Genomic DNA, 21438 nt, shown 5'->3' with positions numbered 1-21438 from the left:
TTGATTAGAAAGAGTGTTTTTATTCCCTTTTTTTTTTACACATTATCTGACAGTAAAACTGCTCAGTGCAAATACAAACTAAACTCCACAGCTTAATGTGACGTGTTTAGCCTCCACACAAAGAGGTAGTGAGTGTGTGCACATCTCAAATCCTTACCAAGTGAAGTGTTTGATTTAAACTGTGAGAAACAAGAGAAACATTGGAATCATTGTAAAGCAATGGATCAATTGTGCACTTTATGTGTGCAACATGTGAAACCCCATTGTGTGTTCTATATATGAAGCAGCTTATTGTAAATGACTGAAGGTATAACTTGATGATTTCAGAAAAAAAATGTTATTCCTACAGGGTGAATGATGGGGATTGTTAGGTTTTCCTGTATTTTGGCCCTAAGCTTCAGTATTAATAAGGGCTCATTTACTGATACATGTAGAGGCCTTTACAAAGTTAATAAAGGGTTAAAAACGTACTTGCAGAGATTATTGGCATTAAAGACAAGTTTTATGTTTTAGGTGACGAGTCTTATTGACATCCATTGGCTTTTGGGTCGTCCAGCTTCTGGTTATCCATTATCTTGATGTTCTTTTCAGCATTCTCAACGTTCCTCACTAGAGTCTCGAGCCTCCTCTTGATCTTCTTCTGATCCTCCAGAGCGCAGCTGATCACTATGGCCTGAAACTTCTGGTCGATGGCAACAGGCGGGGCCTCGGTCACACAGGCGGCAAGCAGGGCCTGCAGCCGCTGGCGCCCGCTCGCCATGTCGTCCAGCAACTTTTTCACCATCTCATCGATAATAGATGTGGCATTGCGCAGCGCCTCCTCCTGCTGGGAGTTTCTGATGGTGCCCACAGAGATCTCCACAGACAGAGTGCGGCCCATCAGACGGTCTGCAGTTAAATCTAACTCTTCCCTCTCTCCTAGAAAACACAGAACAAGCAGGAAATCAAATATAAGATCACATAAGGAATCCAAGCGGTGGCTATTTGTCTCAATGCATATACATTTTACAAATCAAATATTATAGGCTAACTGAGAGATTGCACTAGATCTCTGTGAATTCTAACCTCCTCTTCTGTCCTGTATGTACAGTCCTGTGTAGTTTGCTGCATGTGGTCAATGTAGAGCTATTTACTAGGGGTGGGTGGAGAAATTATATGAAGCACAGTAACATGGTTTTACAAAAAAGACACAAAGTATCAATCTTAGATTATGAATTAAAACAGAAGTAAAACTATGCTTATTGAAAATGATTAACATTAATTTATTTTCTAATCCTCCGGTTGCTAAAGGGGCAACATAACATCGTTTTTTGTACAAGTTGAGTTGTTGAATAAACACATAAAAGTTTCTGACCTAGACTCTTTAGACATTAGTGCATTTCATGCAATGTTTACAGCAAGTTTTTATGACCGTGTCAGGCACTCAGTAGTGTTGTGGTACTTGTTGAAATCGGTCTTGGTCTCATCTTGGACTCTAAAGTAGTTTTACTTGGTCTTGTCTCGGTCTCGCCCTGCCTTGGTCTTGGTCTTGTCTCGGTTTTGATCCTTAAATGTCTCGGTCTCTGAGCACTCTGGTCTCGGTTAGTGTGGCCTTGACAACAACACTACAAATCACTGAACTAAGTTTGACAGACTTAAAGCTTTATTAGATAAAACAGATGTTTACTGAGGATCCCTTTAGGTATAACATTTTGCTGTTGCTCTTCTTTGTCTCTCTATTTCTGCATCGCCCTCTATCCCCTCTCAACCCAAACAAAGTTTCAGCAGATGGCTGTTCATCATGAGTCTGGTTCTGCTCGAGGTTTCTGCCTCTTTTAGGAAGATTTTACTTTCCACTGTTACTTGTTGCTAAATTTTGCTCAGTGCTGCGCTCATGGTAGATTAATGTTGGGTCTTTGTAGAAAGTAAAACAAAGAGTAAGGGTCTTGATATAACTTTTGTTATGAATTGGCACCATACAAATAAATAATTGATTGATATTTTACTGCTGAATGCAAAACAAATTGCTCTCTCGCAGGGATAATAAAGACAACCTTGATATATCACAATGTTCTTGAATAACATCAACGTTATTCTGGTAATATCAAATTGTATATCCTCTGTCTTACATCCAAGTCCTTTTTATATATATGTGTTGTCTTTTTATCCTGAAGGAAGCCACCTTTTATATCTCATAATATGAATAATATTTTAAATTGAGAACATAAACTAAGATCTTGGTTCATGCTTGGGTGGGGTGCAGGATCTCATGTTGCCTCGTTCCCTCCCCTGAGATTCTTGAACAACCACCACCCTGTGCTCCAGCGCTCAAAGCATAACCTCATTGGATAACAATGTTCCAGTGAAATCCCAGTTTTTACAAGGTGGAATCAGACTCTCGAAGTTGAAGAAGTCAGCAGCCTCACCGGCACAGATGTTCCGCATTTCTTGACTGTTCTGTATGGACTGAAGCATTTCCAGGATGCACTCTCTTTCCTGCTCCATGGCCGATGCTGTTTCACGCAAAGCCTCCACCCTGCCGGGACATAAAAAAAAACCAACATATGACCACTGACATCCACATCCTTTCGCAAGAAAACATAACGGACTGCTGCAAAGAGACAGTCATAATGGAAAATCTGAGAATCAAATTCATTCTCATTTTATTACACTACATTATAAAAAGTTACCCCCAATACACACCTTTTTATTTTCAATAAACTTTCTATAAATTTAGTTTACTTTCATTTTCTTAGAGGTAGTAGGCCTATTTTTTACATGAACATACTAATCATAAAAGTAGCTTTAAAGTGCCTGAAACAGCCCCTGAAGCGTCCTGCATGTACCGCACATGTTCCGGCCCGTTACTGTACCTTATTTCCAGCTGATCCAAATGTTCCAGGAGGCGTCCGGAGCGATCAGCCATGGACATCGTCCTGCTGAACTTGCACGGACCGTCGGTCATTTTGGAGTGGATTTTCGCCTGAGCCATGATGTTGAAGAATGGTTAGCCTACTTTAAAGATCCCTAAACCGGAGAGAAAATCCTCACTGCGTGCGCCGACACTCTGAACTGTCCGGCAGTCTGAACGCTCCTCTCTCTCTCTCTCTCTCTCTCTCTCTCTCTCTCTCTCTCTCTCTCTCTCTCTCTCTCTCTCTCCGCCTGCAGCAGCTCCCAAGGGTGAACATTTCCAAACATGGGCTGTGACTTCCTTCACTCCTGTCCTCGTAGAAGTTTCCCGAGGAGACCAGAACAGAGGTTCCCAATACCAGGTCGGAGGACCCCCTGGAGGTCCCCTAGAAGCTCCAGTGGGTCCCCCATAAACACTGAAATAAGTGTGACAGTTCTGGTTATTTAGTTGTTACTCCTACATTATTTATAGGTGATTGTAAATCTGAACTTTAAGGAAATATGTTTCAATTGCTTTATTACAACTTTTGGACACTAGTGGAAAGCTTTTAGGCAGGATTTTGCTTTAAGTGGTTAATCATTAACATGCAGGCAAAGGTAAAAAAATAAAAATAAAAAAAAGGGGGGCAAAACATGATGTCAGGTCGAGGTCACTTTGTGCAAGAGAAGATAAATAAAAGCCATAATGCGTTAAACACTGAAAAAAGAACAGTGTATGTGGGTTTGTATGTACAGTACATGCACCTGTTTGCAGAACAAAATGTTCTAATTATTGGCACTTTCACCATCTATTAAAACAGAGAGATACTATTCATTGCTGTTAACATTATGACATTTTTTATATTTAATAATCCTGATCTTTCAGTCCTGTTCTTATCAGCTTGCTGAAGTTTATACTTCTTCCCACTCCTCGAAATCGAAACAGAAAGTATTTGAGAGCTTCTTTTGTATGACGTTGTTCATTTGTCTCCTTTTTCAAAGTTTACTTTTCTTCTCTCTTTATTTTACATTTCAAAAATAAACTGAGCTTCAAAGGTTTTTTGTAATTACTGTCTTCTTTGCATCAAAATGAGAAGACCACATTGAACCCTACATGTGACTTCCGCTGTGAAATTAGATGGTGAGTGCTAAATACTACAACGTGGACTTACAAATCCTCATGAACTTGATCGATGACTGTTTACAACCTGAGCTACATTCTCTTTTAGTGTACAGGAAAGTTTTTCTCATTTTGTGCGGCAAAACAAACTGAGATAAAGTGAACAAAACAGCAACTGAAACTTTAAACTCGATACAGTGATCTGAAGACATTAAGAGGTCTAAATCCAACATGAAGATCCTCCATGACAAAACATAAAAAAAAGGACATTTCCACCATTAGACCGGCCTTTCTTACGTTTTATGAAATGCACTGGATTCAAAGTCTGCCATGAAACCCGAGACAGCCACTGGAGACGCAGTTGTGGTCACAGGTCAAGGGGCGGCATTTTGCATGGTCATCGATGCCATGTATAGCACACATGTCGTCAAACAGAAGTGACGAGTCTCCACAACAGATGACCTTGCATAAATCCACAAGCTAACATTCTTAAACATGCCGTCTGCTGGAATGAGTGAAATGAGAGGCCTCGTGAGATGGGAATGAGCTGTATTGACTTGTTTATTGTCATATACTGATAAATGTTTATATTGATTAAAACAGAAAAACTTAATAGCGACATACATTTATTGAAATCATTCTGAACACAAATACCTGGTACAAAACATTTCAAATATAATGTCTGATGAATGTTAGATGTTGTTTTTATCATCGCCTTAAAACTCTAAGAGACTTCTTTTGAGAGCTTCTTCCAACTCTGAAAAAAAAGAGGAAAAAAGCAGAATATATTACTCAAATGTAAAGCATGTGCAAAATAAACACTGAACACTACAACAGCATCAGCATGTGCCCCTACACAACACATTGTTAATAACAGCTGTGACTCATAAAGGCCACATATTATGCAAAATACACAATGTGTTCCTAACCTGCCTACAAACCTCCCAATTAGAGTAGATTTTCCCTTTGTGACATCACAAAGGGCAGTGACCCCCCTCCCCCAGGTGGGTGACACTCCCACAGCTAGGTGTTTGTTCTGCCCTCTGAGTCTGCCTTCTCAACGTAAACTATAGCCACCCAAGTCCTTCCAGAGAGGGGGCGTGGTCAGACACAGCTCATTTACATTTAAAGGTACAGACACAGAAACAGCCTGTTCTGAGCAGGGCTGAAATGGAAGGGTTTATAGACATGATCAAATACAGGATCAGAGTGGATTTAGAACAAGAAACTTCACACACATGTTTTGAGGAGCTCTGAGACTTATTTAAACTGGTTGAAAAGGAGGATAATATGTGACCTTTAAATAAATATTGATATCCTCCATATTCATGTTAATGTTTTCAGTGCAAAGACTAAACTTACTGTCAATAATTTATTATTTACTTTAAACAGGTTTATCCTGTCATTTCACAGAGTTTGTAATAAGCATGCTATATTTTGGTTTTAGTTGTCTGTCGCCACTCGAGGCCAAATACATTTTTAAGAATGCATAACTAACTTTTCTCTGATGAAAAATGAAATAATTTGAAGATATTTGACTGTCTGTAATGAATCCACGGAGAAGATAGAATAACCTAACAGACAATGCAGCTACTGCAATTGAAACAGCGGGCTGCGACGATAAATGTTCTCATGGGAAGCCAGAGGATTACATTCTTAGGGATATAAACATTTACAGTACCTTCAGACTCTCTTGATTCTTCTTCTGCACTCACAGAAAGTCCATGGTCCATCTCCTCCTCAGAATCATCTGGAACACAACACAACACGACTTACACATTTAAAATACATTATAAAAAATACAAGGAATTATGAGCCTACATAGTGTAAAAGTAAGGAGTTTATAATGTTCAGTGTTTGATTGGATATAGTATTCCTAGTCTTAATTGCATTAAGAGTTGAGCTACAGTCTTCTGTATTGATATTAAATATATTTAATACACATTTTATTGCATTGGATAAAACTAGCCGCTGACAATTGACAGAACGGTGATGCCTCTATAGAGGAATGAGTTACACCATTGCAATGTTTTTGTTGTTGCTTACTTTCTTGCACTTCCATCTCCTTGTTGGCCTGATCCATGTTCATGACCTCATCCAGTACGTCGTCTTCAATCTCTACAATGACAACAAACAGCAGAATAAAATGCTGCACAGACGCTGATAATAAAGACGTCAAACGGTTTAAACTGTATTTACCGTCGGTGTTCGGTTTGATCTCCTGAGCGACCAGGATTTTTACAGTGGTCGGCTCGACTTTTACGCCTTTGCTGCAGGTTCTGGATGTTGTCCTGCAAGGTTCCAGTGTGCAGTGTTGGGAGTGATGGTGTTTATGGAAACTCGGTACGTCTGTAAATGTCTCTTGGCAAGCTTCGCATTGTACTTCGAATGTCTTGACCAGGATAAAAGCTTGGTGTTGTGTGTGAATGTGAGTCTTGATCCGCGCGTAGGAAGGCAAACATGTACCACAGTGATCACACACAAACTGACATTTGCCTTCAGCAGACAGATTCTTCATGCACTGTGTATATGTAGCCTTCCTTTCCTCTTTGCTTGTGTCAGAACCCATGCATGGACATGTCGGCTGATTGGCGCTTTCAACAACAGTGGGCTGAACAACCTCATCCATACAGTAGTAGTCCTTACTGTGAAGACTCTTGTAATGCTCCAAGAACTCTCCCTCAGACTCGAACTGCATGCTGTCGCAGAGGCCGCAGAAGTGGAAACTCTTCAACTCCCCGTTGTGCTCGTTCATGCAATGTCTGCGCACGGTGGACTCTTTGAAGAACTTCTGCGGGCAGTGTCCACAGATGTATCTCTGGTAGCTGTGACTGCTCAAGTCCTTGCAGTGTTTGTGTACGTCGGCTTCTGAGTCGAAGATGTCCTCGCACATTCTGCACATCCAGGTCTGACCTGCTGGTGGAGAAGGAGTCTCCAAGGTGCTCTGCAGGACTCTGGACTTTGAGGATAAACGTGGGGCGACTCCGCTGCTGGTGGACGGCTTGGCATCCAGGACAGCGGCCAGCTCCTCCGGCACTTCCTGTTCAGTGTAATAGGTGTGTCCACTGTGAGCTTCTGACACATGTGATAAGATGTCTTGATACCGAGGCATTTCCACTTTGCATTTACAGCAGTAGAAGAGGAAGTTAGAGAGATGAGCACCCCCGTGCATGCGACTCATATGCAGGCGGGCTATTGAGGACTCTCCCATGTGTTTGCCACACACACCACACTGATGAAAAATCTGGTTCACGGCCAAGAGATGGTTACTGGCAGCAGCCTCCTCTGGATACTGTTGACCACACTCGCAGAACCATAACGTCGTAGTGTTGCCATTCACACTCGTGCTCTGTTTCTGCCGTTTGGCTGGAGATTCTTCACCATCTCTCCTCTTCTTGATTCTTTTTTGAAGAGGTGTTTCAGGGCCAGTGGACTGTCTCTTCCTCTGGGCCTCTTCAGCCTTCTGGGTGTGTTGAACATCTCTAAACCTGCAGTGCTGAAGGATGGCTTTCGCCATTGTTTGGTTGACCTCCACATCATGCTGGGTCGACTCCTTGTGCATATCAATTTCAGCTTGGCTGAGGAAGATTTTACAGCATAGGGAACACTGCCCTCTCACTTGCAGCTGCTTCATCACCTGTACTATGGTTTTATCAGCCTTGGCTACTGCACAGCCCTGTCTGCAGTGCACGCTAATGAGGAAAAATAAAGAAAGGAAAAATCAGTTCTTCACTTCTGAAAAAGAATCTGTCTGCGATGCAAGAATGTGACATCAACAGATTATAATCATCCTACATGCACAGAATAAATGAGAATGAAACTTACTTGAAATGAGCTTGAGCGGTCTGATGTGAGGTCAGTACTTTGAAACAAAGAGAGCAGCGGACACTAAATGTTGTATCCCTGCACAAAGTGACCAGACGATTCTTCACATATTGCGGGATGGGAATTGGCAGTGCTCTTCCTCTAGTTTCTATACAAAGAAAAGAAGAGTAGAAAGGTACATGTATTCATATTTATAGGAAAGCATCTGAGCTATTTCTTTTAGACATTCACACAAGTACAATTGGAAAATAAGCCTGAAATAACAACCAAAGTAGTTCAGAATATTTCCCTTATCTAGCATGCATCGGAATCATACTTTAAGGATACATTTTGCAGTCACATGTATACAATCACATTTATAAAAATGATATTTACACATAATTATCAATAACAAAATCCATGTGACTGCATATAATCAGAAGATTATAAGATATATTAGATTTCTTTTAAATTGACATGTGAAGTTCTAATGGAAATCTACAGAAAATAAATTCTTAAGTGAACTTTACCATTCATGGCGAGTGACTCTGTGAAGTGGTTTTTGGTGGACATGTGCTGAAGACACTCATCTCGGAGGTTAAACAGGAGGTAGCAGGCAGGGCAGGCAAAACAGGAAATCCACTGATAGATCTGATTGATGCTGTGACCGTCAGGGGAAGATGAGGATACCTGGTATAAGAAACAACAGAATTCAAGTTGTTATTCTTATTTCAGAAAACCAGGAACCATAAAATCAGATACAGTGAAGTGCACAAACCTTAGACTCCAGATGTTTCTTCCACGCTTCTTTAGTTTGAAAATGTTGACCACAGGCAACACAAGCCAAGAGCTGGGATTGAGTTCCTTTAAGATTGATGGCTGGGTCGCAGGGGGAGTGATCAAACCTACACACAAAACATATTATTGGTGAACATGTCATAATGGTTTGAAGCTGTTCCACAAAAACTGAACAGAAGACAGAAGGATCACCTTTTTAAGTGCCCACCCAGGAGGGGTGCACTGTCATAAACTCAACCACAGTTGACCACTGGACAGACGTGTCTGGTTGAACTCTCACTGGGGAAGGGAGCTGATCTGACTCTTCTTCCAAAACCAGTGCTGATCACTCCAGGTCTAGCACCTTCAGAAACACAGAGGTACATTGAAATAACTTTTACAGAGCCATTTGCAGCTCTCCAACACAAAGCAAGTAGCGCTGTTAAAAGTTGCCGTGTGTCTGTCTCTTAAAACAAAATGACATTTTGATCATACGTGTGAAACGTGTGGATCATGGATAGCAATGCTGACAGCTTTGCAACAGATGAAACATTTACCTGGCATCTTTAACCACATGTCTACACAGCGCTTTGCTTCCCGATTAGCTCCATTTGCAGGGCTAAAAGATACCCCCTGTTGTCCATGAGCTCTTTGTGAGATTTGCTTCTCCTAAAAAGAAACATGAAGACATGATTAAGAACAAAACAGAGCATATTCATTTATGATAAAACCAACATTTAATGGTTTGATCATGCTACAGAACGTGTCAAATGTTCGTTAATGTTGGTTTTCTAAGCTACAAAGGAAGAATAATGTTGTTTGGAGGAAAAACAATTCAGTTCATTCTAGGATAACTTAACTATTTTTTCCACATGGTGACACTGTTGCTGCTGCAACTGGCTTTACTTGAAGAAGGCAAAAGGCATTAGGCTCTATCTAGTTTTATTTTCCTGTTTCAGGTTTTGCACATTAAACGTGAATGATTCGATAACACCACAAAACTAGTCATTTCATTTGGGGCGCCAGATAGCCAAGTGGTTATGTTGCACGCCCCATCATGTACAGAGGTTATAGTCCTCCTCACGGTGGCAATGGGTTCAAATCTGACCTCTGCCCTCTATTGCATGTTATCTCCAACGCTCTCCTCCCAACATTTCCTGTCTCTCTTTAGCTGTCCTACCTGATAAAAGGCATATAAGGCCCAAAAACAACTTGGAAAAAGTGACATCAGCACTGATTCGATTAAAGTGGGAACAAGAATTTTTTTTAACCACTTCGCTTGCATGCTTTTCCATCACTTCATAAAATGAACAACCCAAGGGAGGAAAATGGTCTAGTATTGAAGTAACCTTACCTTGAATGCTCTGCATTTATTCGCTCTTTCCTTTTTCTCTAGAGCTACCTGGTGTGCTAGTCTGTCCAGGGTGGATGTAACACGCCTCCTCTGACAGGTGATTTCATCTTCAACCTATAGGAGAGTATGTTGAAAATTTCAGAATGCTGTAGAAAGATATGAAATTATTGTACAAAAATGACTAAAAGATTTCTTTTCAGTCACTCACAGTGCCTGCCCATGATGAACATCCCTCATCCTCACTATCATCACTCAGTAGATCAATACATTCCAGTACTGGTCTGACTTGACCCTCCTGAAACGGTAAAAGACACCATGTCATTTAGAAATGTACAGGTTCACATCTAGGCCTGAATCAAAGCAACACAGAAACTTTACAAAGTGCCTTGCATAAGTATTCATGCCCCTTAATCTTATCCATATGTTGCTTCACATCAAATTAAAGTGTAACATAATAGATGTCCGCTTTTTGGATTGCTCTTGTTAAATAATCAAATAGTAATTCTTACTGTTTTGAAATCAATTTTGGATGTAAAATATGGATTAGTCCAACTTACTGATACAAACTCCACTTCCTCCACCTCATCTTCGTCCGCTTGGGTTGGAGAAGACATTTATCTGAGGAAAACAAGGCTCATGTTACTTTCAAAGATGCAGCCCTTATTTAGAACATGCATGTAAGTGGAGGGGCTGTAGCCTAACGTATATAATATGGTATATACAGGATCCAGCTAGACGGGTGTCAATCACTACTTTAGACCTTTAAGAGACAGGCTTGTTGACTCGAGATCAGTCAAAGTAATGCATGACCATTTGTTTTTTCACATTTGCCACAACAGCTGAATTACGCTTAAGCTCAGGGGTTCCCAAACTTTTCAGCTTGTGACCCCCTAAATAAGGGTGCCAGAGACTGGGGACCCCCCACTGTGCAGAGAGGTGGTTATGACCACCACCACTCAATAATAGGCCTACCCAAAGACAAAATATATATAGTATTGTATTGTATTGAAAGGCTAGATGCAAAATACAAGTAAATTTCATGTATAGACTTAAGTAATGGACATACAAACTTACTGAACATACACACAGGTGTGTCCATCTTTATGTGCAAAGAGCAGCAGACACCTTCACTGTTGCTGCCATTTGCAAACTTACATTTTAAGTATTTTTACACATGGATTTCTTAGTGACTGGGTTTAATTCGCAAATTAACTTATTTTTGGATATGTGTTTACAATAATAAGTAAAATATACAATCTTAAGTTATTTCAATGTTAATCAGTGCTTCTGGAAGGCATTTCGCGACCACCCCTCTCAGTGTCTCCACTTTGGGAACCCCAGCCATCAACAGATTCACATGAATACGACAAAAGCTTTTCACATTTGATGACCTTGCTAACAGTAGTTCTTACAGCAGGCAGCTGTTGAAACGACGTGAGGAAAGGTGACTAAAATAGCACACGTTTATATATTTGAAAATCCACCTTACAACATTTTTTTTTTTTTTTGCATCCAGTAAAACTTCAGTAGAGTTTACTTCAACTCGAGGCTTCTTTAAAATAACAAAACTTAACTTACGCCTGTGCTATGCCAGCCAGTTTCACCAACAACAGTTTCACCAAAAATTCAACATATTCAACTTCCTCGTTTCCTAATCGGAGAGTTTATGTTCAGTACTGCCACTGGTGGCTGGAAGCGAAACTGCGATTCTAAAAAAAAAAAAAAAAAAAAAAAAAATCAGTGTTGTTGCAGTACAGCTTTCGGCCACTGGCGGCAGCACTTAGCGCCTTGCAGAGAAGAAGCGGCAAACTGAAATCACTGCGTTCAGGAGCTTCTCGGATGCTCGGAGTTCTCAGTGTCGAACTATGCTTTGTCGGCTTCAGTTCGTTCACAGGCTTAATTACGCCATTTGGAAACAACAAGGACGTCATAAGACATGGTCAATTACATTTTATGTCTGAGTAGTAACCCAAGTCACTCCTCGTGGAAACAAGCAAACAGTTAAACAGACCAAGAATTTACTTTCCCACGTGGTAAACTCATTTTTTTCGACCGTGTGGACGCTACGTGAACGCGCCGCATCATTTTGTGCATCACACCCACTTTAAATGAGTAAATAAATCAAATATGTGGCTGACAAGTTCGTCTGTTAGTTGGTGGCTTCATATTATCAACCAGCATCTTTAAAAGCAGCGAAACGGTGACGTGAACGCTTCAATCCGGGTTCCGTCTGGGCAATGGGCAAGCTAACATTAGCTGACGTTTCCCATAGCAACGACTTCACTTCACTGTTCTTAAGTTATGCATTGTAAACAAGATGAAGTTGGACTTTTTGTCGGTTGAATATGGTTTAAATAGAATGAGGAAGCTGAACATTTACCTACTTGTTATTCTTGTGACGCCTCATTTGAGAAAGTGGTCGCTTGCTGCAACATCAAAGTAAAAGCAGCTGGTTTGGTCTGCAACGTCACTTCGACTGTAAATGAAGCGCTCCTTTTTCTACACGGGGTGTGCCGTACGGGCGGGGTTACCGATCTTCCCTGCTTTGATTTTCTTGGCTGAGGTTGTGAAGTTGTGGCCAACTACATCTATGTTACCTGCAGAGTTGAATAGAACAACAATATAGAAAGTAGGCTACATATAAATAGATTTTAAGCCTAATCTGTATCCACATATCACATAGGGCAGTGGTTCCCAAAGTGGGGGTCGCGGCCCACTGGGGGGGTCGCGGAACACTGTTACGGGGGTCACGAGATTTCTTTCAAAAACATGTAAAAAAATTGTTTAAAATTGGATATTTCACCCATTCATTTGAAAATACAGTAGGTAAAAAAAAACTCTTACAATAAATTACAAAAATAATATGACGGTGTTTGGGCGTATTGTTTGCTGTTTTAATGCCAGTGTTTTGACCTAGTGCGTCAAATGTGGGGTCCCAAGTATCTATCACCATCATACTGGGGGTCGCAAGCTGAAAAGTTTGGGATCCCCTGACATGGGGTATTTAAAATGGCAAATTGTTTGTAAGAGGTGATTCAAGATTCAAGACTTTTATTTGTCACATGCTCATACAGATGTGCAATGAAATGTAAAAGACTGTTCCACAAGGCCATGCAATAAACACTCAAATTACTAATACACATATATACAGTAAAATAGAAATATAATGTAACATTTAAAAATAAATATTTGAATATACAAAATATAGAATAATGTAAACAGTGTAAAGTGTCACTGTGTAAAGTGTCCAGGGTGTCGAAGTGCAATGTGCAGACTGGAATGTGTGGTGTGTGTGTGCATCATGTAGTCACAGTTCTGTTTTGTTTTTAACTGAGGAGAGTGGAGTTAACAGTCCGGGCAGCCTGAGGAAAGAAGCTCTTCCTGAGTCTTTCTGTGTTTGCCTTGATGTGTCGAAGGCGCCTGTCAGAGGGTAGCCACATAAACAGTCCGTTACTGATGATCTGTTAAAATACTATTTACATGAAAACAGAAATGTGTTTGTCTGTAAGTGCACAAATAAGAGTGCTTATGTTGAAACTTTACAGCACTTAGTAATAAACCATAATCAATTAAAATCCAGCTGTCCTTTCTAAGGTTTTATAGATTTACTGTACATAGAAGTTGCTGTATTTATTTAACTTAACTAAACCTTTCATCTACTATAAATAAAACACACTGACAAATTAGAAAAATGTACATTTGTTACAAATAACACAATTGAAATTCTTTATTCGGAATAACCCCCTTGAGATGTGTCATCTCACTTTCAGAGGGGATCCTTAAATACAGAGATGTACATACAGAACAAGACAAGACATTTAACACAATTTAAGACAAAAAACAGAGAGAGAAAAAGAAAACAGAACTAAACAATGTCAAATGATGATAAGGCGTACAAGAGCCTATTCACAGCAGAGCATAAAATCCAATCACTGATCATAAGAAAAAAAAACTAAGTCATTTAGACAGTGGAACATACACACAGCATAAACTATAATATTAACGTGTTGAAGCAGTGTTATTATGGACAGTTCACAGATTAATCTAACTTAAAACTCTCCCTCCAGTAGGACTTGCAAAATAGATTGTAAAAGGTCACATAATATACAAAATACACTTTACCATGTTTTTCTAACACTAATATGTGTCTCTAGTCTGTCTACAAACCCCCAATTATGAGAAAAGTCCATCCTCTCCGTCTTCTCCCTGCTCCACTTTTCAGAAAATGTGTGCTCAAACAGGCTGTTTGGAGATTTTCCCTTCATGACATCACAAAGGGCAGTAACCCCTCCCCCAAGTGGGTGACATTCCCACAGCTAGGTGTTTGTTCTGCCCTCTGAGTCTGCCTTCTCACTGTAAACAATCGGGCATGATGCAAGAAATCCCAAGCCACATCCCTTTCCAGACGGGTGTGGTCAGACAGCTCATTTACATATTTAAAGGTACAGACACAGAAAAAGCCTGTTCTGAACAGGGCTGAAATAGAGGGTTTTATAGGCATGATCAAATACAGGATCAGAGTGGATTTAGAACAAGAGACTGCAACGATGCATCGGTTCAACATTCATATCGGCTGTTGACAGACATCAGCAAATAATGTGGCATGAAGCAAAGTCAGTAGCCGATGTTTATTTGTTGTGCTAAATCTGTTTAATGCTGACATGTAGTACACCAAACTGCTGATTCATAGAGGAGGTTTTTTATTGGGCAGATGAAGTCACACTGTTGAAACAAACTCTGACTTGTTTTCATTGTCAAACATGAGAGAAAATGTTGCCATGGTGGAAGTCTTACACCAAAACAAGTCACAAAACAAACAAACCGCAGTATCAGATTGTGCATCGGTGCCAATCAGTGCATCTCAGCTTCAAATCTTCAATTCTTCTTTTTTAAATGATATTACATGATGTATTTCCAACATGCTAAATACTTGACACATATATGCAATATTCTTCTGTTGATATTTTATTCTGTATCGGCCTTTTCAGAATTGCAAATAAAACATTTTGCTCTCAGTATACCTCCTTGCTTGCCTGAGTCTTTCATCCAGTTAAAGAAAAAAAAAACACATGAAATGACACGAGTTCATCCCAAAAAATTACATAACAGCGTGGATTATGATGTCATTGTTTCCCTCCCTCACTCTGAAAGTATGTGGCTCATTTGGGAGCCTCTCTTTACAACAAGGTGTATTTAAAAGGGCTTTTAAGTGTCCTTATAATGCAAAATAAACCTTAACAGACATAACAAATAATTGTGTTTAAATAGTAATTAACAGGATCATAATGCAACTAATGATCCCTGCAGCACACTGCTGTTGACCATCACAGACGTGGATTCATACTCGTCTAGTATTCCTAATTGTATTGTTATTAGTGTTAGAGCATTATATCCTTTTGGGCAGCAGACTGTGCAGCAGATTATACTGCGATGCTCGGATGAATCTGCTGACTCTGCCTGCCCCTGTTGTAAAAATAAATAAATAAATAAACTAGACGACTGTGCTGAGTCATGCGTTGTATACCTCACAATAATGTTATCAATAGTCTGGGCTGTTGTCTTTGCAACTACATGCTCTCCACGGATTGCTGTGCGATGCTCTACGTGTGTCACTCAGTGTCTTTATTCTCATCTTGAGCTCTCAGCGACATAACGCAGGGAGAGGAGCCAGCTGTCTGAGGGCTGCGGGATCTGCCCCACATCTCGCCTTTTTACGATGATTGCTGCGGCGTTTTTGGTCCTGCTGCGGCCGTACAGCATCCAATGTGTGCTGCTGTTGTTGTTGCTCTTGCTCGGGACTATAGCGACAATTTTGTTTTTCTGCTGCTGGCACCGCAGGCTTCGCAACGGAAAACATCCAATAAAATCTGTGCTGTCCGGACGCACCAGGAGCCGCGGTGAGTAGCGCAGGCCAGCCACATCTCCGCACGATGACAGCTCATCTCTGTGCACTTACATGCTCTGTATGAAGTCATATTAGTCTATTTAATGTGGGTTAGCAAGCAGCAAAGGCAATATCACCTACCTGTTTCTGCAGTGGGAGAAATCAAACACTTCATGCAGGCGTCAATAAGTGTGAAGACTCTGTGATAGGATGTTTTTAGTTAAGTCTGTTATCAACCAAATGCATTACTATAGTTAATACTTGCACTGTCACACTTCATGTAAGGCATATTCTTCTCATTCTAACATCTGTTATCTGTCTTGTAGTTGGCCTCCGATCACATCATTTCCGATCAGAGGTAGGATAAACTTTTCTCATTATGGATCAGAGTCATTTCATTCTAACATCTCTTTTTTTTTTTAAATCTGCAGTTATTTGTCTGAAAGCATCACGTAGCATGCACCCTTACGATCTTTACAGGACTTAAATGACAAATGGTCCTGCCCAACAGCTAGTTTCTTTGGACTTTACAGAAGTGGTCGACTATTTTAAGGACCATGATGTACGCATTGCGCATGTTATCCCAGTAAATAATGGAGGTGATTTTGCACTTTTATTCTTTAAGGAAGGTTCAAGCTCTTTAAAGTTTATCCATCAGAGCAAACGTTAGTATGAGTGAGCCCTTAAATAAATAAAAAACTCTATTGAATGATTTATAATATAAGCAATATTATGTTTGATGCTCAAATGCGTTAAGCACAGTTTCACTCGACTTACTTCCGTTAACTTTCTTCCCCTTCAAAATAAAACATCATCTCCAAATTATTGCGTATGTCACAGTGTATGAAAATGGCCTCAAAACATATCCACTGCAAATCATGGCAAGATTATTGCCATGATTTGAAGATAAGAGCTGTCTTAGTAAACACAGTAATGTTTACATGACTGATCATTCTGAAACTGTCTAAAATAAAACTAACTTTTTTATCTGGCTCAGTTCAGTAAATTTCGTCTTAACGCATCAATAATGTTTTTTTATTTTATGCAAGAATATTGTTTAATAAAAGGGTCAATTAAAGCATGTCTACAGTCAAGATAATGCATGAAGACAGCAACAGTGGAAAAAGTCGAACAAACATAAAAACAGCAGAAAAATAAAAAATAAATCCCTTATAAATGAAAATGTGTATAGCTCAAGTGAATGAGTGTGTGGAAGCCCTAACAGAAATGCATCAACATATTTGATCTTACTCAGTTTCCTGTGATAATAAGTAAATTTCTGTTTGTTTTTCTCAAGATCTCGACTATTTAACCTCTTTATCTCGAGATAACAACGCTGGTTTTCCTGTGATAATGAGTTAATTTATTAAATTGTTTTCTTGAGATCCAGAGAAAAATTACTGCAGCATCATCTTGAAATAAAGACATGAGTAAGTAGAGATTTCAAGAAAACAAACTGAAATTTCAAATAAAATGTAAGGATGTTTGTCCACTTTGGGCTTCTGTATATGTAAACATTTTACTTAAGAATTTAATTTTCAGTGCCATGTTTAATTTCTATGAGTGTCCAACAACCCATTGGTTCATGAATTACATTAATTTTAAAACTGTGTCAGCACAAAAACAAAGTTATCAGTTTTATTGTGAGAAAAAAAAAGGCAAAGATTTCAAAAGCTTGCCTTTCTGTGCAGGTTGTTATTGAACCACAGGACACTGGATCCTTGTTGGCTCAGTACTGTGGCTGCTGGGGATTCAGTATCATGTTCAAGGACACAACAGCAGGATTGCTGAGCTGTAATGTCGAAGAACAGTCTCCCTGATCTTTACTTCCAAATATAATAAGTCCAACAACAAACAGCTCCTCAAGAAAACCTCAGAAAGGAGCAAAAGAAGAAGGCAACATGTCAAAGTGTTACACTCAAAATCTGCTCTCTTTTGAGTGCAGTCCTGTATCGATTAGAGTTGCTGTGTCATCTTCTGTAGAATCTCTGGCTCTGAAATCTAGGTCATCTACCTTTTTAGTGCCTCCCTACCTTGTTCATTTCATAATGACAGCTTTTAATTTCTCTTGCCCAGTCTGCTGAGAGCATTATCTGCCGCCAGCTTGATGTTTGCTCATGCTTCCCAGGGCTTCAGGCACAGTCCACGTCATGTGAGAAGGAGCCTACACGCTCGAGTGACGGAGGAGAAGCCCAATCTGGTCGAGATTCCGGAGAGTGAACCTGATTCATCATCCGGTCTCAGAAAGCGCAAAGTGAAGAAGAGAGTCCTGCCAGAATTTTACCAGTCTGTGCAAGTCACCCCCACACGCAAACCTGTAGGTACCTCCCTCAAACAGTGAATGTGATTAGTTATTATAATACTGTTGTTTGCTTGCTCCCCTTCCACAGGGACATCAGTGCCACTCTGAATCTGGTAAGGATTCAGACATTTGTCAAAAGGAAAACTGCTTGTTTTCAGGGTATCAACCTTGCTCTTTCAGGATGGTCATTTATTGGTCCTCATTCAAATGAAATGTGTTTTTGTTATGGGGTTCTTACCTTGTTTCCATGTGTGTATTGTTTACTTAGTGATGAAAAAATATGAACAAAAACGTCATATAAACATGTTATCTCAACTAGACACTTTCACTTTCACATAGAAGGGGATCTCAAAGTAATTTCAAAGCACCTTTCAAGGTCATCTCTATATACCCTAAATAATCTGAACACGTTCTATTTAAGAGGAAATCATTTCATTTTAAATGATAAAACACCTGTATTTGTCACTGCAGCTTATATAATGTAATATATTAAAATAAGGCCTTCATGCTCTGGTGTCTTCACATATAGCGTGCATATTCTAAAGGGAGTGCAGTCCTGTGTGCTACAAAAAGATGAGCTATTTATCCGACATTTACACCCAAAAAAAAACATTGGTCCATGCATCATTTTCACAAGATGACCATGCAGGATTTTCTTGAGGGAGCGCACAACGAATCTCTTTCTATTAGCTCTTTATCAGTCTGGTTTGACAGATTTACAATTAAGTGCTCAAACGATTATCCTCCATTTTTTTTAACAGATTCTAAATTTCTGTTCATGTAGTCAGCATGCTGGTACGTGTCCACTTTAATCCTTTCTAAGTCCTTTAACAATTTACCATGTTGGCATGGCAACACAATATGTATCCTCACGGAGCAACAGTTCAGCTATTCAGAAACTCACAGTTAAAAGGAAAGTAACGAGTATGTCAGTTTTACACCTGACCCATATGTTGATCCGGGTCTAAAGGTGAAAAAAACACGGCTGGGAATATGAACCGAAGGCCTCGTGCACGTTGAACCCTTTTTTGTTTTATTGTGATTTCTTTCCTCACCGGTGAATATATTATTCTTGTTACAGAAGAATTATGCTTCCACACTGACATAATCACAGAGTCAGTGGGTGTTTTTGAATGTGTCTAAATGTCAGTGTCATATATTGTATCCAGAATATTAACCAACCTACACAGCTTTTATCCCCGACTGCAAAGCTGTGACTGCTGCATGAAATTCTAATTCAGTACCCGCCTTGACATGACAATGATGTTTGAACTGTTTGTGTTTAAAGGCAGCTATTGATCTGTGTGATGCTGTTGTAACTTCCTGCTTCCATTAGTTGTGTGTTATCCTACAGATAACCAACGCAAACAGTTTGCAGCTATTTCATCTTAGCCATTGTCAGCAAAAAAGACCAATCCAAAGATTGAAATCGATGGGATTCTTGCCATGCCTAATACCACAGAGGGTATGAAGAATGGACGATGCCCCTCCCCATAGTAGAATAATGAAGCCAAAATACCCCGTTATTGCCACTGACATGTGCTGTGAAGAGTCGCAGTTTTCGACGCCACGCCCCTGCCACGAACCAAAACACACATTAAACCTACCGTTAAAAAAGCAAAGATCCCCCAGGTCAGTTCAGTCACTACAGAACAGATTCTTGTGTTGGTTTGAAGCAAACACTCACATTTATGGAAGTTCAATGACTCCTGTGTGAGTTCTCGTTCTGTTTCCTCTCGCTGTTTCTGCTCCACTCTGCTAATCTGGTGCACACAGCAACGCAGAAGCCTTATTGGTCAACAGAGCTGTCAATCATGGAATTTCATACCTTTATTTAGCATCAATTAACGAAGACTAAACTTCTAAAATAAAAAGATTACTGGAGCAGAAATCAGCATGATAATAGCTAACATTAACAAACAATCTATTTGACATGTATTTAGATATTTTAACCTGTAACCAAAGAGGAGGCAGGGTTTATGACCTATACTGCAGCCAGTCAGCAGGGGGCGCTCCAAATCTTTTAGCTTCCCTTGAGGACATTGTCCATTCTTTTTTCAGTCTATGGGTCAAAACAGATTGAAGTCATTTTTTTTCTTGTGTTGGTGTGTTATTTGGGAAGGAGCAATGATGAACCTGACCTTGCTCCAATGATGAACTATCATGTGTTTGATGCTCATAGTGTCATTAATATTACAAAAAGGAGAATGGTTTAAGGAATTGCCTTAACCACATCAAGGTTATAATTTTGGAGGTTTAAGTTCTCATTAAATCCTCATAATGTGCTTTAAGTGTGCAGACTTGACTATGCTGCATAAACTAGGGCAGGCCTAGATCAGCACTCCATGCATCATTCATGATATATTTGCATGTGCAGCCCATACTAAACTGTGCTAAATGAATAATCCAGAAGGGTTATGTCTTAAACATATTTTGGTGTTTTCTAACTGATGGTTTATTTAATTGACCCTGATCCGTTTGACTTATAACCGTCTGTATTTCACATAACAGGTTGAGTAACTGAAGACACATAGATTTTTTATTTGATGTATTTTTTTCAACAGTGTGCAACAAAAAAATGGAATATGAATGCACCCGACCTCACATTTGTTAGATTTTAATAATACATCAGGATGACTCTGCTCCTCTTTTAGGAACTAGAAATTCATCAAATAGGCATTTGAAGTGGGCTAAATATGCTTTTTGAACTCATGGACGTCCTGCAATAGCTATATTTTCTAAAATAACAGACAAAGGTTGTCAAATTGAGGTCCTTATGCCAAGTTTTCAACAGCTCCTGAGCAAAGAATAATAGTTATTCAAATTCTAAGCATTCCCTAATGGAGTGGATAAGCCTTGCATTATTAGATGATGGGGGAGGACGTCTAATAGTTCAACTTATTCTTATCCCAGTACAGTTAGCTTTTATAGCAAAGAAAGTTAAAAACTGACTCAGGGGAATATAGATGTATTCCTATAGCAGCCCACTCAATATTTATTTCATTATATGGGGAACTTTCCTTTCCTGGAATCATACTATTCATTTTCCATGGTGAGAATTGTGTATTAGCAGAAAGCTTATAAACTGTGCTACACTAAGCTGCCTTTCCCAGCACTTGAGTTTCAGCCCATGATGAAAAGTGATGCAATGATAAAAGAGCTGCTAATATTAACCATGTTCTGCTTGAAACAGCTCGGCAGACTGACCCAGCTCTAAAAACAGATTCTCACTGCTGCTGCTATTTTGAGACTTTAAAAAAATGAATCAAATATCATTTAAATGAACAAATACAACCTTATAAGGCGATGCTATCTGCAGATTTATGACT

At 39.6% G+C, this 21438-nt stretch overlaps 3 protein-coding genes across 3 annotated transcripts in view; 1 reads left to right on the top strand and 2 right to left on the bottom strand.

Moving 5' to 3' along the window:
• Nucleotides 1-3084, bottom strand: bag2 (BCL2 associated athanogene 2). Its single transcript, XM_020632801.3, has 3 exons — nt 2853-3084; nt 2406-2515; nt 1-918 (listed from the first exon to the last, which is right to left on the bottom strand). The coding sequence occupies exons 1-3, from the start codon at nt 2969-2971 to the stop codon at nt 524-526; spliced, it is 624 nt and encodes a 207-aa protein (XP_020488457.1). The 5' UTR covers nt 2972-3084; the 3' UTR covers nt 1-523.
• A 1447-nt stretch (nt 3085-4531) lies between these two features.
• znf451 (zinc finger protein 451) lies at nt 4532-12396 on the bottom strand. The gene is given in 13 exon segments (XM_020632765.3): nt 4532-4745; nt 5670-5738; nt 6035-6106; nt 6188-7680; nt 7814-7961; nt 8323-8482; nt 8571-8697; nt 8783-8933; nt 9127-9238; nt 9924-10037; nt 10132-10218; nt 10481-10541; nt 12304-12396. Coding segments are annotated over 12 exon segments (2631 nt in total). The 5' UTR covers nt 10538-10541; nt 12304-12396; the 3' UTR covers nt 4532-4704.
• A 1180-nt stretch (nt 12397-13576) lies between these two features.
• The window catches only part of dst (dystonin), a 120246-nt gene continuing 112384 nt past the window's right edge, over nt 13577-21438 (top strand). Inside the window, exons 1-3 of the mRNA XM_065959701.1 lie at nt 13577-15820; nt 16134-16165; nt 17936-18124. Coding sequence (XP_065815773.1) covers nt 15640-15820; nt 16134-16165; nt 17936-18124 — 402 coding nt within the window. The 5' untranslated portion in view covers nt 13577-15639. The remainder of the gene's footprint in view (nt 15821-16133; nt 16166-17935; nt 18125-21438) is intronic.

The sequence above is a fragment of the Labrus bergylta genome, chromosome 10 (genome assembly GCF_963930695.1).
Source record: "Labrus bergylta chromosome 10, fLabBer1.1, whole genome shotgun sequence".
NCBI classification, from domain to species: Eukaryota; Metazoa; Chordata; class Actinopteri; order Labriformes; family Labridae; genus Labrus; species Labrus bergylta.
Note: the sequence above shows the minus strand (reverse complement) of the source record. Positions and strands in the feature narration are given on the sequence as shown.